Source organism: Patiria miniata, unplaced genomic scaffold (assembly GCF_015706575.1).
Source record: "Patiria miniata isolate m_02_andy unplaced genomic scaffold, ASM1570657v1 HiC_scaffold_21, whole genome shotgun sequence".
In the NCBI taxonomy this organism is placed as follows: Eukaryota; Metazoa; Echinodermata; class Asteroidea; order Valvatida; family Asterinidae; genus Patiria; species Patiria miniata.
The window spans coordinates 599,358-616,684 of record NW_024037060.1 but is presented as its reverse complement, the minus strand read 5'-3'; the positions used below and the strand labels follow the sequence as shown (position 1 = coordinate 616,684).

The following is a 17,327-nucleotide window of genomic DNA, read 5'->3' as shown; positions in this document are numbered from 1 at the left end:
AGACCTTGAATCAAGCCACGTGGGCCCAAACACCATTTTTTTTTTGGGGGGGGGGATAGCAATACATTCTTTTTTGGTACCGAAAACCTTCCATATAAACTACAAGATTATACGTTCAAGGCAAACACTAGTCACTGGATTACCAATTCGATACTCAATTGTATGACACCTCATACATCAAAAGCCAGTCCTAGTTTTCTTTAATCGAAACAAAACAAAACCCAATTTGAATTTTCAGTAATGTATAGGTTACGTTTTTAAGAAGTTGCCCAACTAGAGGTGTACCGAGTGAAGCCTCTGGAGGGCGTGTTAAGGGGGCAACGGACCTAGAGAAATGCAAAACCAGGGTCCCAAAAAGTAGGCCTTGCAATGCATTGCAAGAGAAGCACCATTATTACTACATGTAGGGATGTTCGTCAGCTCTCTCCCAACGAACGCTTCCCTGGATTTCGAGCTCACCATTTGATCATTAGATCAATGGGGAGGTTATACACCCCAACTAAAGCATCGTCCCAACTATAGTTGGGATGATAGGGACGATCTCAAACTATAGTCGGGGGTCATTGCAACAGTTGGGGCGTAACAGGGGCAATTTTGTATACATTTATTAATATTCTTTAATATGTTGTTTATATCTCTTAATATTCTTGCGACCGTAGAACAGCTCCTGTATTGAGCCCATCGTTGTTGAAAATAGCCTATACACCCTGAAAAATTGTTTTATCATCGACAGTCTTCAAGATTAACTTCATCGATCTTACAAAGAAACGAGTTTTATGCTGCGTGCTTGTTTGTATTCGTATACTTTGGTCATGTCTTACTCCCAGTCAAAGTTTTCAACTTAGATTGCTAACAACCAGCGCTAGAAAAGTTTGGAAATAAAATAAAACGATAATCCCATGCAGGCATCCACTTAAAAAAAAACCTTTTTATTCTAAACTTATTCAATTGGAAATTCAATTAGATACCCGTGCAAAAAAGAGACTACGCATTAATTTTCAATCATACAATATTCAAATTACTTTTGCGGTTTGCTCAAGTAATTGAAAATTGGCTTCAAAGGGTAGCATTCGTATGGACAAACAGTTTGTCCTCTCCGACACCATACATGTATACGCACTGGGGCCGTGATCCGAGGAAGTTTCGATGAGCCAATGGGCAAGCGTGCTATCGATTTTTTCCACGCCGGCTGAACCACTCACAAGCCCCGGTCGCTTTGTGTGGTGATCGCTCGGCTGCGGTCGACCGCTCTCATTCGCCATTCGATTTTTAACGAGGACTTAGCCATGCCTAAAATATTACGAGGAATAAATATCTCATAGATGGCTCCATCTTAAAAACACGGATTGTGTTAAACGGTGGTTACTTGGGCCCTGTAACCTCTTGTAACTAAACATTACTCGACGAGAAAGACAAAGTATATAGGACGCAAGAAAAGCCGATTTAATATCAGACCTTCAACTCACTAGTGACATACTTGATACAAGATAATAACAAGAAAGTACAATGTGTAAGAGTTTAAAAAGCGTGCAAAAAGCTTGAAATCATAATTATAACTGCATATTCCTCGAAACTAAACGGGTTAGCTTTTTTTCGAGGAATAAGTCATGGAAGTTGGCTTGATGAACGGAGAGGACAGTTTCTGTAGTACGGACGCCAATATGGATTTGTTGGCCCCAACACCGTCACCGGACACCAGTGGGCGAGAGAGCAGCGGGAGCGGGGAACTCCCCCCGCCGTCATCCGCTGCCAAAACCTCCTTCTCCATCGCGGAGATACTTGGCTCCTCCACACAGACTTCACCGTCCCACCACCACAGCCGACACCACCACAAACTGGACGGCAGACCGGTAGATGAGTCCAAGTCGTCCCTGGGTGGTGATTACGGGGCACACTTGTTCCGTCCGACGGCAGTGAGGGACACGGGGGTGCCGGTGATGACTGGGCCACCGGGGGGAGGGGGGCTACCGCCACCCGGCCACTGTTTCGGCAGCCCGTCCGCAGCGGCGTTGCAGTACGCGTACGGTGCGTCTACCGGTGGTCTACCCGTCTGGTCATCGTGGTGTCAAGCGGCAGGCTTTGGCCGGCCTAATATCCCAGGTAAGTCTGAAACACTCACACCAAATTAAAATGCGGTCTGAACCAATTGATTTATGACCACCACAGGTACCGGGGAACTTGTCTGTTGTACTGTCATTGCAACTTGAGCTTCAAGGATGTCTCCTTGCGTGTCTTGCGTCTTGATAAAACAAATCTAATGGATGCTGCTGTAAAATAACGCCAAGTACACAACGTGACATCAAACAGTTCTCAAAATTGGTCAGCAGATATTTCCCCGATATCTTGTAATCCTCCCCTCCTAAGAGGAGTCTGGAAACAAAAGTTTTTAGGTTCCACATAAACTTCAGTTTCTTTCGTGGATGGATACACAATGTCTTAATATGCTTATAATTTTCCCTGGAGCAATGAGTGTGCGAATTAACTAATGGACATGCAAACATACCCGTATGATGACCAAACAGGTTTTTCCCACCATGCACGCACCTGTGTAGCTACTTATGTGCAGGACAAGTCATGCATTACAACTTTCTGCTCGAATTATACAGTGGCAGATCTACTGGGTCGGGGGTTAGGTGGTCTAACCTCGACCCCTTCTCCCCTTGGCCCCAACAAAAATAGGAAAATCATGCATAAAAAGGAGGCACATGCCTGATACCCTCCATCCCCCCCGACAGTTTACACCCTTGAGCCAAAACGCATGTCGCACGTTTTCGATATCTTTAAATGCGCACAGCTTTTTAAACCTGTAACATTGAAAACTGATGACGGCGATGAAAACAACTATTATTCGAAGTATGTGATTGTGTTCATCAAGTTCATGATATCAGCGGTGTTATTTTTCTTCAAATTTACGAAAGTAAAAGTTTGCCCAGATGGACCGATGTAAACATTTCAGTGCAAAAACACTCCAAAAGAAATAGTAATGCTTTTTGGAGTTGTTAGCCATTTCACATTCTCAACTAAGCCACACTCTTTAAAATTAATAATAATAATAATTCTTTGGATAGCACAAGCTGTTCCACACGGAGCTTTTTCATTTTAATATTTTTTTTTAACTTTGAATCAAGAAATATTCTGAGACGAAGACAAATGTTTACAGATGACAGTTGCCTTGTGCATGTATCCTCGCAAACACTCTTGGCAAGATACATGGGTATTATAGAGTTTTTTTGCTAACATTTACTTTCTTTACTTTTAATTTTCGGAAGGAAAACAAATCGATAATCAATTTATCAGCTTTTTTTCGATGTTATTGATTTCATTGTTTGAAATATCGATTTCTCATTATTAACAGTTTTGTGCGTGTACGGTTTTATTACTAAAACTCCGGCATAATTAAATATTGTTACAAAATCCCGTTATGATATATTTATGAATATTTTGCCGCGGGTATGCCGAGAAAATTCTATTCTCTAGGCAACTTATTGTCTTTTTGAAAAAAGTTACGACATTGATATTTGATCTAATAATAACGGTCTGGTTTAGTTGTATCCTATAATGAGACTAATGAGTTATATGAAGAAGCTTCCATCACTGAAAGAATACACAAAATTGGGAAAATCATTTTAACAAAATAACATCTGAAACGAAAGTAACTATAGTTTCTGTACCAACAGATTCTCTTAAATTTGTGATGAGGCCGTAAAGTGTTTACAAAAAACATAAATAAGTTTGGTAAAACACTGTTTGTTGGGCAATGTTATTTGCCCAACATTGGTACGAAGTTACCTCATTGTTGGTTAATACGGGTAAAAATTGACCAAATTGGGAAGAATGAGTGTCGGCAGTTGGTATGTTGACCAAACACAACAAAAATATCCAACCATTTGCCCACTTTTTTTTTATTACAATTGAACAGCTTTAGAAGATCTCATTTGTTCTTTTATTGTTAAAAAATCACTCATCAGTTCCATTCTGCGTTCGAAAGCTGTACGGCTGGCGACGTATCACAAATACCTTAATTTTGATACACATTTAGAACAATTCATAATGCAAAATGGCCTTTTTTCATGATGGGTGTCATCTCTTACTAAACCAGACGTCGGCCACATTGTTCTCTTCTTTTTTAAAGGCAACACTGCCGAATTGATTTATCCCCATTGTCCTGTTAAACTATTAGTGTTCCAAATGAATAGGGGTTTGTTAAGTGTCCGCGTTGACTGGTATTATGGAGAAAGTACCACACGCGGAGAGCGTTAGCACCCCGCCACGCGTTCCGAGTGGGGACATAATCAGTCTAGCCTGACATTTTGCCGGTAGAACCATTGCAGAACGGTCCCCAGCTTATTTTGTTGTCTCCTCAACAGAGCTGGTGGTTTATGTCTGCTACCCAACGATTAACAAAACCAGCACCGGTATCGATTTATTGGGAGAATAGTTGTGGATTGTGACTGGTCGCAAGACCGCACAGCCCCAAGGGAAACATTAATGCAGTTTCGATAATCCCTCTAATAAGCACCGTTATAATATAGACCTTATGCTTAGCAGCCATCTTAGAGGGCAATGCCTTGAGTGGACCTTTTGTGCATTCATCGGTACTAAAGTAAGTAAGATTTATAACAGCAAAATATCCAGAATTCTAGCAACTTCTTGTCCTGAAATAGCTGTAACATTGAGATTTCTGCCTGGAATGACATCACATTTAAGCTCATGAGTATGGATGTTGGCGTTAGCAACTTAGCATAATAACAAAATGGCTCCAAAATACCCTGTAAAATGCCAAGAAAAGGTCAAATAAGGTGATATTTGAAAATATAAGAATATATTTTAAACTTGATATTGCATAGGCCCTGCATGTATTGTATGTAGATTTGGTTAATTAAATAACAACACAAAATGGTGAAATAACCAGCTATTTTGTTTATTTCGAGCTGCATACGTATCCCGGGCCTAGTGACGTAACTATAGGTCCGGGTCAAACTTTGGGGGGGGGGGGGGGGGGAGTGGGAGGGGTGCATCAATTTTTCAAGGGGAGTGGAGGGGGGCAGTGACACGTATATTAACAGTGAAGAGGGAAGGGGTATTCGCTCGTACCCCCCGCCCTGCAAACAGGACGCTGGGATACGCTGATGAGCTTCACAGAATATTGTGAAGGAAGTGGCCTATGACCTATGTATACAGCATCTGGCTGCAGCTGTTCAAGACCGCAGTTAGACAATGTGCGCAAATGCTATCCGAAAACTTCCCATAGAAATGCACGCGTTCCATATATACCGGATGTGATTTCTGTTGCATTGCGGACCATGTGGACAAAATTTTGACCGTCGCATAATGCAATCCGACCGTTCGTGATTCGAAACGGAGCCTGAGCAAGTGACGGGAATTGTAAATTTAAAGCACAGATAATTTTTACAAAATGTCCTACATTATTACGCTTTTCAGCGAAAAAAAATCTCTAAGCTGGAATAAAAGCCGTTTTAAACCTTGCAGAGTCATGACCGTGATGAAGCGCAGGTCACAGGTCACGCAAAATCCAACCAATCAGAGCGTGAATTCATCAGTATCCCAGCGTCCTGTTTGCGGGGGGGGGGGGGGTACGAGCAAAGGAGGGGGGAATGCCTTCTCGTCCCCCTCCCTCCACTGTAGTTTATGGACCGTGCCGAATACCCGCATTATTTCGAGTGGTTCCTCACATGTCTTCCGGGAATTTGGTGGGAATAAACGTGGCACGCGAAGTAGCCTACATTATTACAATGCCTGACAATTATTTAACAACGTCAGGTTGCTCTTGAATGCATTTAGTTCGACCATGGAGGAAGGGCGTTTAGAGCAACTACCGTGCTATAACCGAGCGCCGACCTACTGCAAGGGGGGGGGGGAATGTCCCTGCCCCCCCCCCACCCTCTGAAAATGATAAATCGAGAATATGTTGCGAAATACAAGATTTTTTCGGGAAAAATATGTTTTACCCCCTCTCGAAAAATCCTGGCGACGCCCATGGCGATGCTTTCAAACTATTGACTCTTTTGTTGAAAAAAATCTTTCAATCTATTGGAGTTGAGATTCACTAACGACTGAAAGTAGTGACAAAATGTACAGTGAAATTCCTTCAACCGAATACGTCGAGTTTATACTGGAGTTTCCACAGTATCGATTCTTTCTTTTTTGCAGAGTTCAATAATATGATTTTCACTCTAAATTGTCTAGTCGCTGGTTTCAATTTTTGCAAATGAAACAGTATTTAAAAGTGTCCATTGTGAACCATTAAGATTTTTGTACCTATTTAACTTGTTCTCACTTCTTAATCCTGAAACAGGGGTCCAAAGCGATATATAACAAATACGTCTCGGCATCATAGGGTTTCCTAAAGAAAGTCGATAGTGAGTGCATCATTAGATGTCTACGTTCTGTCTATCTCTTCAATTATTCACCCGGTTACATTGTCGTCTTGTTTGGGCGACAATCAGCCCAATAATAACCCTGCCAAATAGCGTTTTATCGTCCGATGGTCTACTTTTGGCTCGCAGACCTGTGTATTGACCTGCAGTTTGTTTAGCCCTATTTTGTGGGCAATAATATGTCCTTGGCACCGTTACATGCAACAAGCAAACGGGAGGAACGTCAATAGTTCACACAAAAGGAAGAACGGACACACAGGGTGTGAGCTTGGTACAAATAAACATGGGCGTTTCAGTAACTATTCCTTGGGGGAGTACTAGCTAAAATTATTTTATGGGATGCACCAACTAAATTTGAGTCTCACGTTCTGATTCCCAAGCATCTCCTTTGCAATTGATCAGGTTTGGAGAATTGTTAGTTTTCTTCTAAAATGGTCCCTTTTTCACTCCAATAATCTTTTTGAAAAGCAGGCGAGTGGGATAGTTATATGTCGTAATATATTAAGTGTTGGCATGATTGTCATGCAGGTTATATTTGCAAGGGAGACTTAAAACATAGCAAAGTGTTATACCTGACATAATATTAACCTGGGAATCTTTGCCTGGAAAGCTGGCGGCAAATGTCCAGAAAAAGTTGACGTTCAAAAAACCATGAAGAAAACAGAAGGGTCTTGGATTTGATTGCATTCATCAGTTGAACAGAGCGGGCGAAGAGGCCAGGCAGCCTCGTTAAGACTGTTTTTGAAACAGTTTTAATTAAAGGTGCAAACCCCTTACTCTACAAAAAATGATTTTTGTTTTATTTACATATTTTCAATTTGTACGATTTGTTTAAACTACTTAATTCTGATTTTGGCGTCTGCAGCCCTGTGTAAAAGGGTGGTGGAGTTTCGTGTTCAATGTCTCCTTCATAAGTGAATGATGTTTTATATTGCTGTATGAAAATAGCAGTTGAAAACAAATCCATTTTCCGAGGTGAAACTCGAAAATGCTATTATCGACTTTCACCTCGAAAATAGGTTTTTTTTAATTGCTATTTTCCAATAGCAATATAAAACGTTATTCACTTTTGAATGAGACATTGAACAACGGGAAATTCATCTTTGAACTAACCGTAACAATCAAACACAAACTCTAACCTCCGTGTCCATTAAGATTATTGTAGGGTCGAATTCATGTCTACGGCATGGGTTATGCTGACATACTTTAGTTTTAAAGGCGTATTTAAGGAGCGTTTCCAGAAACATTCTCCAAATTGCAGAGTGCCTTTATTTTCAAGACTCAAAAAATTAAAATACAGAAAACACGGGGTTATGTCCATCAAAAGATTCCAGCATTATTGCCCTCAACTGTTATCGTACATCGTTCCCAGCTGTTGAACATTTCAGCCACTCTTTTTGGCAGTCTCACGAAGGCGCACTGAAAAATGCTCAAAATCGGGATCAACAAAACAAAATGACACATTGAAACGATCGAACCATGCAGCTGGTGCTAAAGTTCGTGGAAAACTGGAACAAAGACTTCCACTACCCTGTCCTTCAGCCTTTTTTTTTTTAAATGAGACAACATTAGACTCATCTCTAAGCATCCCATAATTGAGTTTTCGGTTTGGGCCGCGTTATAATTCTTCACTAATGATAAAGCGCCATCACTAAAAAAGAACGAAATATATTTCGAAGGACAAACCTAATGATGCCAGCAAGAAGATGATTTTTGAATGCGATTAACACAGAAATTATTCGGTTTTATTAGACACTTTCAATTGTCGGGATGCAACCATAATTATCATACCTTGACGAGGATCTATCCGCGCGGAACGGACGGATCATAATGTAATGATTTTTTTAATGAACCTGCGTCTATTTTTGTTCCTTTTTGCAGTTATACCGGTACAGTATTAAAACGTGTCTGTATAAGAGGGTAAAATGTAGAGGTAGAGGTGGAACTAGGGTCTAACAATCCCAAGTAATTCATAATCCTGAGATGATTCTAATTAAGTGGCATTAAAAGATGAACTCAACGCAAGGTCAAACTGAGTATAATGACAATTGAAGAGTACTAAATATTCTAAAGTGGTTTCTTCTGAATAGGTAAGTATTATGCTGGGTGCTCATAATCGCATCTGTAGTTTTAGAACGGGGCGTGAAAAGAGAATTGTTTGTCAGGTTATTTGCTTGGTTATTTCATAGTGTGCAATAAGAACAAATGTTTGTTTGTTTTCTTTCTTTCAACTTTAAGTGAAAGTTGTGTACCAATGATTTAGCTAAGAATTCATTCAATAAAATTGTTTCAATATTTCTGCGGATTGCAGTTGGCAGCAGCGTTTACGTGTATATGATCTAAGGTTGCAAAAAGGAGCTTTGGGGCTAGAAACAAATCAAACGAATGGAATATTGTCATGGCATCATGAAGGGAAGGGTGCAGGCCAGCAAAAAGGCCTTGAAAACTTGAGAGTTTGTGAAAAAGAAGGGTGAAAGCCGAGGACAGGACTGCGAGCTTATGTATTTCTGTCAAGTGTGAATGAAAGTGGGCCCCAAATTGCTCTATTATGCAATGGAGAGTAGGCATCATTTCTTTTCAAAATGGCGATGGCCTTCAGGACTGCTTTTAGGGATGATTATCGTTCGATGGAAATTTCTCACAAAAGTCATTGGATTGCCCCAAAAACATTGAACAGAAAATGAAAGAAGATAAATATGCTTAAATTGTATGGAGAGTCGTGAGTCATGTTGCTGATATTTGGAAATGGGGGGTTTATCACTTGGGTTTATAGCAGTTTATTTACCGGTCTGCAACCTTGAAAAGTTCGCGAACCAAAGAACATGCACATTATGGTCAGTGATGACTATACTTGACTGCAGAAGAAAACATTGCCGCCCTGACGGGTTTCCCCTTCCTTCGCCTTGGCCACGATGCACCTGTTTCTTAATCACATACACCGCGCTGCCCGTTTACTCGCTCCATTAATGCCCGCTTCTCGCTAATTCAATTTCTCGGGATTGTGTCTTTAAGTTGCTATTTTAGCCAATAAAAATGGGCCCGCGGGCCTTTCCGATTTATCTCGTGCGCTAACGGTGAATCTTTACAAAAAAACAATGTCCACGAATAACCTAATTTTTATTTTTTTATTTTCAATTGTTTGATATATCTTTGTATAATTGGAAAAAAAAGTCAAGGCGATCTTACTCAAGCTGGGCTAAATCTATGCAATTGACGCAGAGCTACTATTTAATGGAAGTCTTTACGTGCATCTGTGTATAACAATGGGCCGCATTTAGCCCATTCACTGACGTCACATGGTACTCCTATATGATAACACTGCCCGGTTCACAAGTGACAATGAGTCAGTGAGTCAGTAAGGTACATGTACAAAGAGGTCAAAGACTGCTCTCTCTGGGGGACGGCACTGTCTCATAATTTCGTCATCAATATATTTTTTTTTAAAGATGTACATACGATTTATTTTTATCAATTTTCCCACTAGGACCTAAACCACTTGGTAGACGGCCCAGAAAGCCTGGTGTGGACCGCAAACCCCGCCAAGCCTACTCCTCGAAGCAACTGGAACGACTGGAGGAGGAGTTTAAGGCCGACAAGTATCTGAGTGTCAGCAAACGTCTGGAGCTGTCCATGGCCCTGAACCTGACCGAGACACAAATCAAGACGTGGTTCCAGAACAGAAGGTTAGTTTAGTTGTAGGACATGGGACTAGTTTGGCTTCAACCAAGCAGCATTTTATTCATTGTCATTTTAAGTGAGGATCTCTAATCTGAATGGCACTTCTGTTTTCTTACTGTGCTAGCTTTATTTGCGTATTTTTTCTATCCAGCTTATCGTTTGCAGGTTAGCCTTCTGAAACTGTTCTTAGTATCGTCCAAGACTTGTCTGCCTGTTTTCCGCTTTTACTTAGATAACGTGTAATTATGCGCAATGATTTTTTTCTCTAATTCATAAATTCATATAAGCCACCAGTGACGTAACTGGGGTCCACTTTAAAGGGGCGGGACACTTGGAAGGGTATATTTTTTAAGAGGGGGCAATAAATGGATTTCCAATGAAAAGCTAATCTTCGCCTTCCACAAGTGAGTAGGAGAGGGGGCACGGGAAGGGGGAGGGCACTGTCCTCGATCGAGTGGGGGGGGGGCGTGCCCCATGCCCCTTAGTTATATACCCACAGCAATAGCCACATTGAAGTCTTACAACAAAATGTCGTCAATACAATTCATATATGTCATTTATAATAGTACGACCATAGAATTCTGTGTTAAATCATGGTATACGCCATATCCCTCGGTTTTATTCTTTGTACGGAAATGCCGCATTTGAACAGTACTGAGGCTACACACAAAGAATTGCATATTATTACGTCATTGTGTACGAATGCATTCACAGTTTTCGTCTACTGTGTCTACTATAGCCTCCTTTCACCCCACACCGGTTGATTATTAATTAATAACATACAAAGAGGGGGTGGAACTTTTCTACAATATTGTTACCTAGGCACGCATACGACTGAACACGAGAAGCCATTGATTACTATATTGAGACAGTTCAATTCCTGGTGTCCAATCATGGTAAATGCTGGTGTCGACATGTACCTAGCCTCTACCCTTTTAAGTCCCGGTGCAGAGTACATCTGAGGAACCTTTACAAGCATCGATTTCCTCCGTCAACCGTTTCCTTGGCAAAGACTGAGGGCGATCTTAGCAGTTCTGTTCTAGGAACAAGAAAAAAAGAGGTTATGCCAATAGCCGTGAAGTCTTCTGGGATGCATTCTTTTTTTTCTGGAGATCAGATGTTCTGCGTTAAAAGTTGCACACGTGTATTTTAATATTTTAAAAGGGATTCAATTTTTGCTTCGGACGAAAACAAAAATATGCATAGGCTGATATCAAAACAGACAACTTCGGATTTTTGAGAGATTGGTGATTAAAGAAAGGTTAAGAAACACGAAGTAATAAAGGAAGAATTGAGTTTTTTAAGTATAAGAACAAATTCGTGTCTGACGTCAGAGTTGAGTTAATAAATAGAGGGCGTTTTCAGATTAAAATTTGTTTGCTCGAATAAAGCGCGGGAAATAACAGCCTCGTCCCCGTGAACTACTTTCAACCTGGAGACAATAGCAGACCCATTAGGTCCCATGAAACTTGCTTCCTGTAGGCTGATTCTGATTCGATCTCGCAACAGCAAGGAATGGATTTATATCGTGTACCATACTATCATGTTCCTAATATAATGTTCAAGATTGCAGAGCCGTTTAAAGCGTACTGCTCGACAGCATGGGGATGAGGTTGGGAAAGTAAAGCAAAATCTACTATTATGCCAACATTTTTTTTACCGCATTTAGCCCCTCAAATACGAAAACTGAAACAATGCAGTCCTGTTAAATTATGATGTCAGAAACAGGAGTCCAGCTTTTGATTGTGCCTTGTAGACAGAATGAAGCCTTTATATATTGAGCAATCTGACCTGAAAAGGGTTGACTTGGGCCTATGCTTTCCCGGTCAGTCGACATCGGTAATGGGTTAAGATTGATCAAATCTATGGAAAATACGGATATTACGGTGATTCATAAATAATTGCCTCTGTAAACTCTAGAAAACAGTCTAAAAATGATTCATTCTTGAAATCTACCTTTCAGAATACATTAGTGAAAACTGGTTTAATGGTTGTTCCGATTTTGATGCATTCATGACGTCTTCGTAGGTTTTATTTGGTAAGATGATTCACAACTGATCATTAAATAAAATTGAAATGAATAAACAAGAGTGTTCCGCTCCCTTTTGAGTGATAAAGACACGTTTTGTGGACGCTAATGATCTGACGGTCTGATGTTTTGTCCTAGAGAGTTGGACCGAGTTTGCAGCTCGCTTCAGAGCGATCGATGAAACGGCGACACCGTCTCCCGTCAGCTGAAATAGCTGCGTGTTCCATTAAAAAAAAGGCCCCTGAATCTCAGCACGCAGTGTATACGCAGCCTAGCGCCTAGCGAGCTGCAAAGGGGATCGTATTGACTCTCTCGGCCAAACTCTTAAATCGATTGCATACGCAAATCATCAAGCCTTCCTAAACTTCCCCCGTACTGGTAATGAGTGAACACCACTCCAAGCTATTTGGAGTACGGGGGGGGGGGGGGGGGGGCTGACCAGAGCCACTCGTCTGCCAACCAAGAACCCCTATATATCCCCCCAAATCAATGACCCAATGATATTAGGAAATGGCTTATTAATTATGTCGTTTACACTAAAACAAATTCCATCAGCCGAACGATAATCTTTAATGGAAATTGCGCGAGGGACTATTACACGGAACACGGTGAGGGGATGTATTGATTTCCTCAAGGGGGGAGAGAAGAATCTCTCGGCTCGCCGCGCTGTCCGAGGGTCGCTGCATGGCTCGAGTTAGCCGCGGTGTATCCAAATTGAAATACGGAGGCCTGTTTTGGAGTTACTGTTTTCCATCTCAGTTGAGTGTCGCTTGTGTTTTGTTGGGACACGCGTGTACATGAAGCACGGCAGGTTTATTATAGAGTGTTTAACCCGCCGGAGACCGACAATCAATGACCAGGCAACCGTTCAAGGAGAGGACGGGGCGCGGACCGGGGCATGCCGCGAGCGAAGCCCGGGCTCGGCCAGGATTCGAGACTCGACTACGGGCATGCAGATCAGCGGTTCTCATCGCTAACTTGTCTCTTAATTAGCGCCATCGCTGTCGGTTGCTGCCCCGACAATCTGTTTGAATTACAGGGTGTAATCGTGTCTCACTTCTTGAAAAGAGTCTACTGGCAACAGCCGGATGATACGGTTGTTCAGTGTTTGCAATGAAATGATTTCATCATAATTGATTCTAGATTCAAGATAACTTGTGAACTTCCAATTGGATTTTTAGAAGAAAAAAACATTTGCTCCTCTTACAGAAAAAAAAAGACCTGCCATTAAAGAGAAAAACTGTTAAGTGCATCTTCCATTAATATTGATGTGGGTCCCGGGCCTTGTTAGCAAAAACAATTTGCATTATACGTTCAGTATGAGTATACTCCAAGCAAGCAATTTTATACATATTAAAAAAAACTGTCGGTTGTTTTCTGGGTCTTATGCTTCAATGATAAATTCATTAACCATAGAAGGCATGGAATGAAAATAAGAAAATTATTTTAAAATATACATCAATTAGAATAAACGATTATTGGGAATGTCATCAAAGCTTTGAACCACGGCGGTAAGGCAACAAAATTAATTTAGAAAAGCCAAAAATCTGATGGGTTCTGAAGAGTCAGGTACGAAGGGGAATGTGTGACTTCATGACATGTCCACCCTTTGTTCCTACTAAATGAGGGAGTCTGGGAACAAGACAATCCCCAACACTAATTCGATCCGTCCTGCACTTAACCAGCCCGTCGACAAAGACGAAAGTACAATCGTCGCGTGCCGCGGTGCGAATTTTTATCCTGATACACTCTAGTTTTCCCAACCCCCCTTCGTTCCATCTCGCTTTTACCAGCAGGTGAGCTATTTTATACCCGTCCTTTCAGCCCGGCACGTGCATGTTACCGAAACAGCCATCGCCGGTCTTTTATTCCGCGTAATTAGAATTCGAAGCAATTAAAGAAAACACCGGCCAGTGCAGACTTGGAGAAGCGGGCGTTTGGGCGCTGCGCCCCCACGGGCTGCAAGCTAACACGCCGCCTAGGGAGCTCCATAATACTCCACGCAACATCGCTTGTTCCTCCCTATCCTGGCCTTACCTGATTTGCAGTCATTACTGGCACAACAAACTTTTGTCTTGTCTACTTTTTTTTCTCCTTTTGGGAAGATGAAACAAAAACCTTGCGCACAGGTTGTTTTCTTTTCCGCACGGGTATGTACAGTGTGTGGGCGCTTGGCCAGCGGACGCGGAGATAAGAGAAAAAATAAGTTAACCGGGGGGTTCCGATTCGTCGGTATATCTCCGGAGCCAGCGTGTCTACTTGGACCCGTGATGGGTCGTTGCGCGCAGGTATCGGCTTTCAGAGTAGCTCAAGGGGCTTGGTTAAGATGCTGTGTTTACCGGGGCTCAGTCAGTCCTCAAGAGCCATCTAAAGGTGGATAAGCGTTATTTATACACCGCTCTTGACTTGCCTGCGGTGGCAGATTCGATCACCGCGGCCAAATGATTTTCTCCGCGGTGTCCTGTTCGTTCACGGCAAAACTTGGCCGAATGACGTGGTCTCTGTTCCCCATCTCTCCCTATCTAATAAGCCTCAACAAAACCGCATCTCTCGGGCTTATTACCGGTATGCCCTTCCGTCTGATGAGGGAGCAACAGCTATGTGTTTTTCCATTAATAGTCAAAGACTCAAGAAGGGGGAGATACAGTAACCCAGAGAGACAACTCGACACCGTGGATGCGATCAGACGATACATGGTTGCTGTCTTGAGTCGCGGTGTAAAAGACACCGTGTTGTGACAGTTACCGACAACCGCCATTCCTTCACGGGCGGTATCGAGTAACTTTACGGTGCACCAGGGCGCTTTAAACCACGCTGAAATGAAAATAAATCCGATATCATTTTTCTGTCTGTCCGTTTTCTAATGATTAGCGTAAAACTTTATTGTATTTTTGTAATTCGAATCTAGAAATCATCCATTATCAAGAGTTTTACAAGTTTTAAAATGTTGGTTTTTCTTAATAAGTTGCTTCATCATTGGGCCTCAGTTGTTTGCCCTTTCATTTATCAGGTATTTTTTAATTTCAAATTGATAGTGAACATCCTTCTGGTTTCCGTAATGCCTTGTAAAAAACTAGTATCGTTCAGGACAACTGTCGGCGTCAGAGAGAATGATAAAGAAAAAGTCGTATAATATAGATTCGACATTTGCAAAGTAACCACACGTAGGTTTGCCTTTGCAGAAGCAGCATGCTGGTACTTTTCCTATCAAAGGAATTTATAATTCATATTTTGCAAACAAAACTTCTACATGGGATGATGAATAAGAAATTATACACAAATGAATAATAATTGGAGGGCTTGTTTGAAATTTGAGGTGAGGGTGCCCATATAATGCTTGTCAGTACGGACGGAAGACCACTGCGTTTTGTCCCCACGCGGTGATATACGGCGTACAGGAACCAAGCGGGAGTAATTATCGGCAGCGCAAGACTGGGATGAAATATCGATCCTAACCCGCCGTGCCAACGGGTAGAATCATCATTATTACCGGTAACAATATCGGCGTTTAAGCAGCTCGCCATTGGGGTTAATTACGCTTGATTGAACAGATCTATAGCGGGAGCCTGTGATGGACGGATGGCATAACCACATTTCTGCACAGTGTTTTTGCTTGTTTCTTATTTGAATCTGTCCGTTCGTGAGACACTGAATTTTTTTCTGCGTGCGATATATCTTTATCCAAATTGATTTTTGAATTTAGAGATGTGGAGATTTTGTAACAATAATTTGGCATGTGAAACAGTGATTAGGTTGTAATATGACAGTTGGTTGACGGGTACACGTTAAATTCAATTAGGGTACATTGCTTGTGAGTTTTACATGTTATCGGTTTCCATTTCAAAAATTGATGTGTCTGTAATGGAGAAAGAAAGCCTTTGTAAAAAACTGTTTTTCTTGGCAGAAATTCAAGGGAATGTCAAACTGTGATGCCTTAACAGGGACACGTGAGGGGTACAAGTTAAAACTGAAACATTAAATCAAAATTGGAAAGTAGTGTACACTATATAGACGCCTTGCACTTAACGTCACATTTTGAGGGCATGTCTTTGTTCCTCTATGTGGATGATGAGTATTGACGCTTTGTACTTGTAACTGTTACTGAATTTAAATGAGAGAAACTGCCCTCAGTGAGGGGCATCGTGCAAGGGGTCTATATTGCATAGTCTCCCGAGGAAGGACGGAGTATACTCTCCGAAACGTTGATAACAGTATTCTCCCACTGGTTCTTTTCAGAACCACGTTTTTGTGCACAAATGTAACCATTTTATTCAATATATTTGTTTTACTTTTCATTTTTGAATGTTACACAGGACGAAATGGAAGAAACAGATGATGGCTCGCCTGAAGATTGCCCAGCGGCAGGGCCTGTGGACAGCCCCTTTCCTTACTCCGTGGTACAGCCCGCTAGGACCGTACACCGCGGCCACGGCAGCCGCCTACGCACCCTACCCACCACCCGGGCTAACCGGCGGACTGCCCCCGCCCAGCTTCGGCAAAGACGCTGCGGCAGCGGCGGCAGCGGCGGCTGCTTCCACGGTATCGCAACGGCCATCGTTGGCGGGGGGAACCGTAGCCGGTGGATTCCATCGAGAAGTGCGATGAGTCAAACACACTGAGGCTTATAACACTGATGGAGTCGACGGACATTATGAAAGGGGTAGACCGCTTTAAGGGGAAGGGTAACGAAACTATAAAGGGTCTTGTCACATGATGATGAGGCAGTTATTACATGCAACATGGAGGCAACCAAAATGCACTGCAATCTTAAAGAACCTCTCGAAACATTGCGCGGAATGAAAATTTAACTGCCGCTTTCCTTTACAGATTGCCTGCAACATGTGGATTGTCAATCGCCTCATGTGATGGTATTGCCCTCAACTTTACCTAAAATGACTTGTAGTTTGGTTGAATGTACATTTTTGTACAGTGTATTATGCTTCTCTCTGCCAAGTGTATATTCACTAAGCGTTTTACCTCCACTCGGGTCGCAGGCTGGTCATGTCTTTCCGAATGCATAAGGGTTAGACACGTTGCAGCCAGCAAGTCTATTCCTTCCTCCATGGTTGTACTATATGACCTAAGGGAGCCTCAATTTTGACTTTCGAATCACGAATTTATCTGGAAGGGGAAATCAGTGATGCTAAGCCTTGCGTAGTTCCAAGTTCCCCAGTATTCCTGTGACCTCCCCAGCGACGTCATGTAAGAACCCCCCCCCCCCC

General features: G+C 42.0%; 1 protein-coding gene across 1 annotated transcript; it reads left to right on the top strand.

The window, feature by feature from the left end:
- The first annotated feature begins 1,229 nt into the window (after positions 1-1,229).
- Positions 1,230-17,327, top strand: LOC119729713 (homeobox protein MSX-1-like). Its single transcript, XM_038202408.1, has 3 exons — positions 1,230-2,100; positions 9,883-10,081; positions 16,419-17,327. The coding sequence occupies exons 1-3, from the start codon at positions 1,608-1,610 to the stop codon at positions 16,708-16,710; spliced, it is 984 nt and encodes a 327-aa protein (XP_038058336.1). The 5' UTR covers positions 1,230-1,607; the 3' UTR covers positions 16,711-17,327.

What these genes read in the sequence shown, in the direction of transcription:
- LOC119729713 (XM_038202408.1), top strand. Translation starts at nt 1,608, where the DNA reads ATGGAAGTTGGCTTGATGAACGGAGAGGACAGTTTCTGTAGTACGGAC. An exon ending in TGGCCGGCCTAATATCCCAG is followed by an intron (nt 2,101 to 9,882) that starts GTAAGTCTGAAA and finishes TTTTCCCACTAG; the next exon opens with GACCTAAACCACTTGGTAGA. An exon ending in ACGTGGTTCCAGAACAGAAG is followed by an intron (nt 10,082 to 16,418) that starts GTTAGTTTAGTT and finishes AATGTTACACAG; the next exon opens with GACGAAATGGAAGAAACAGA.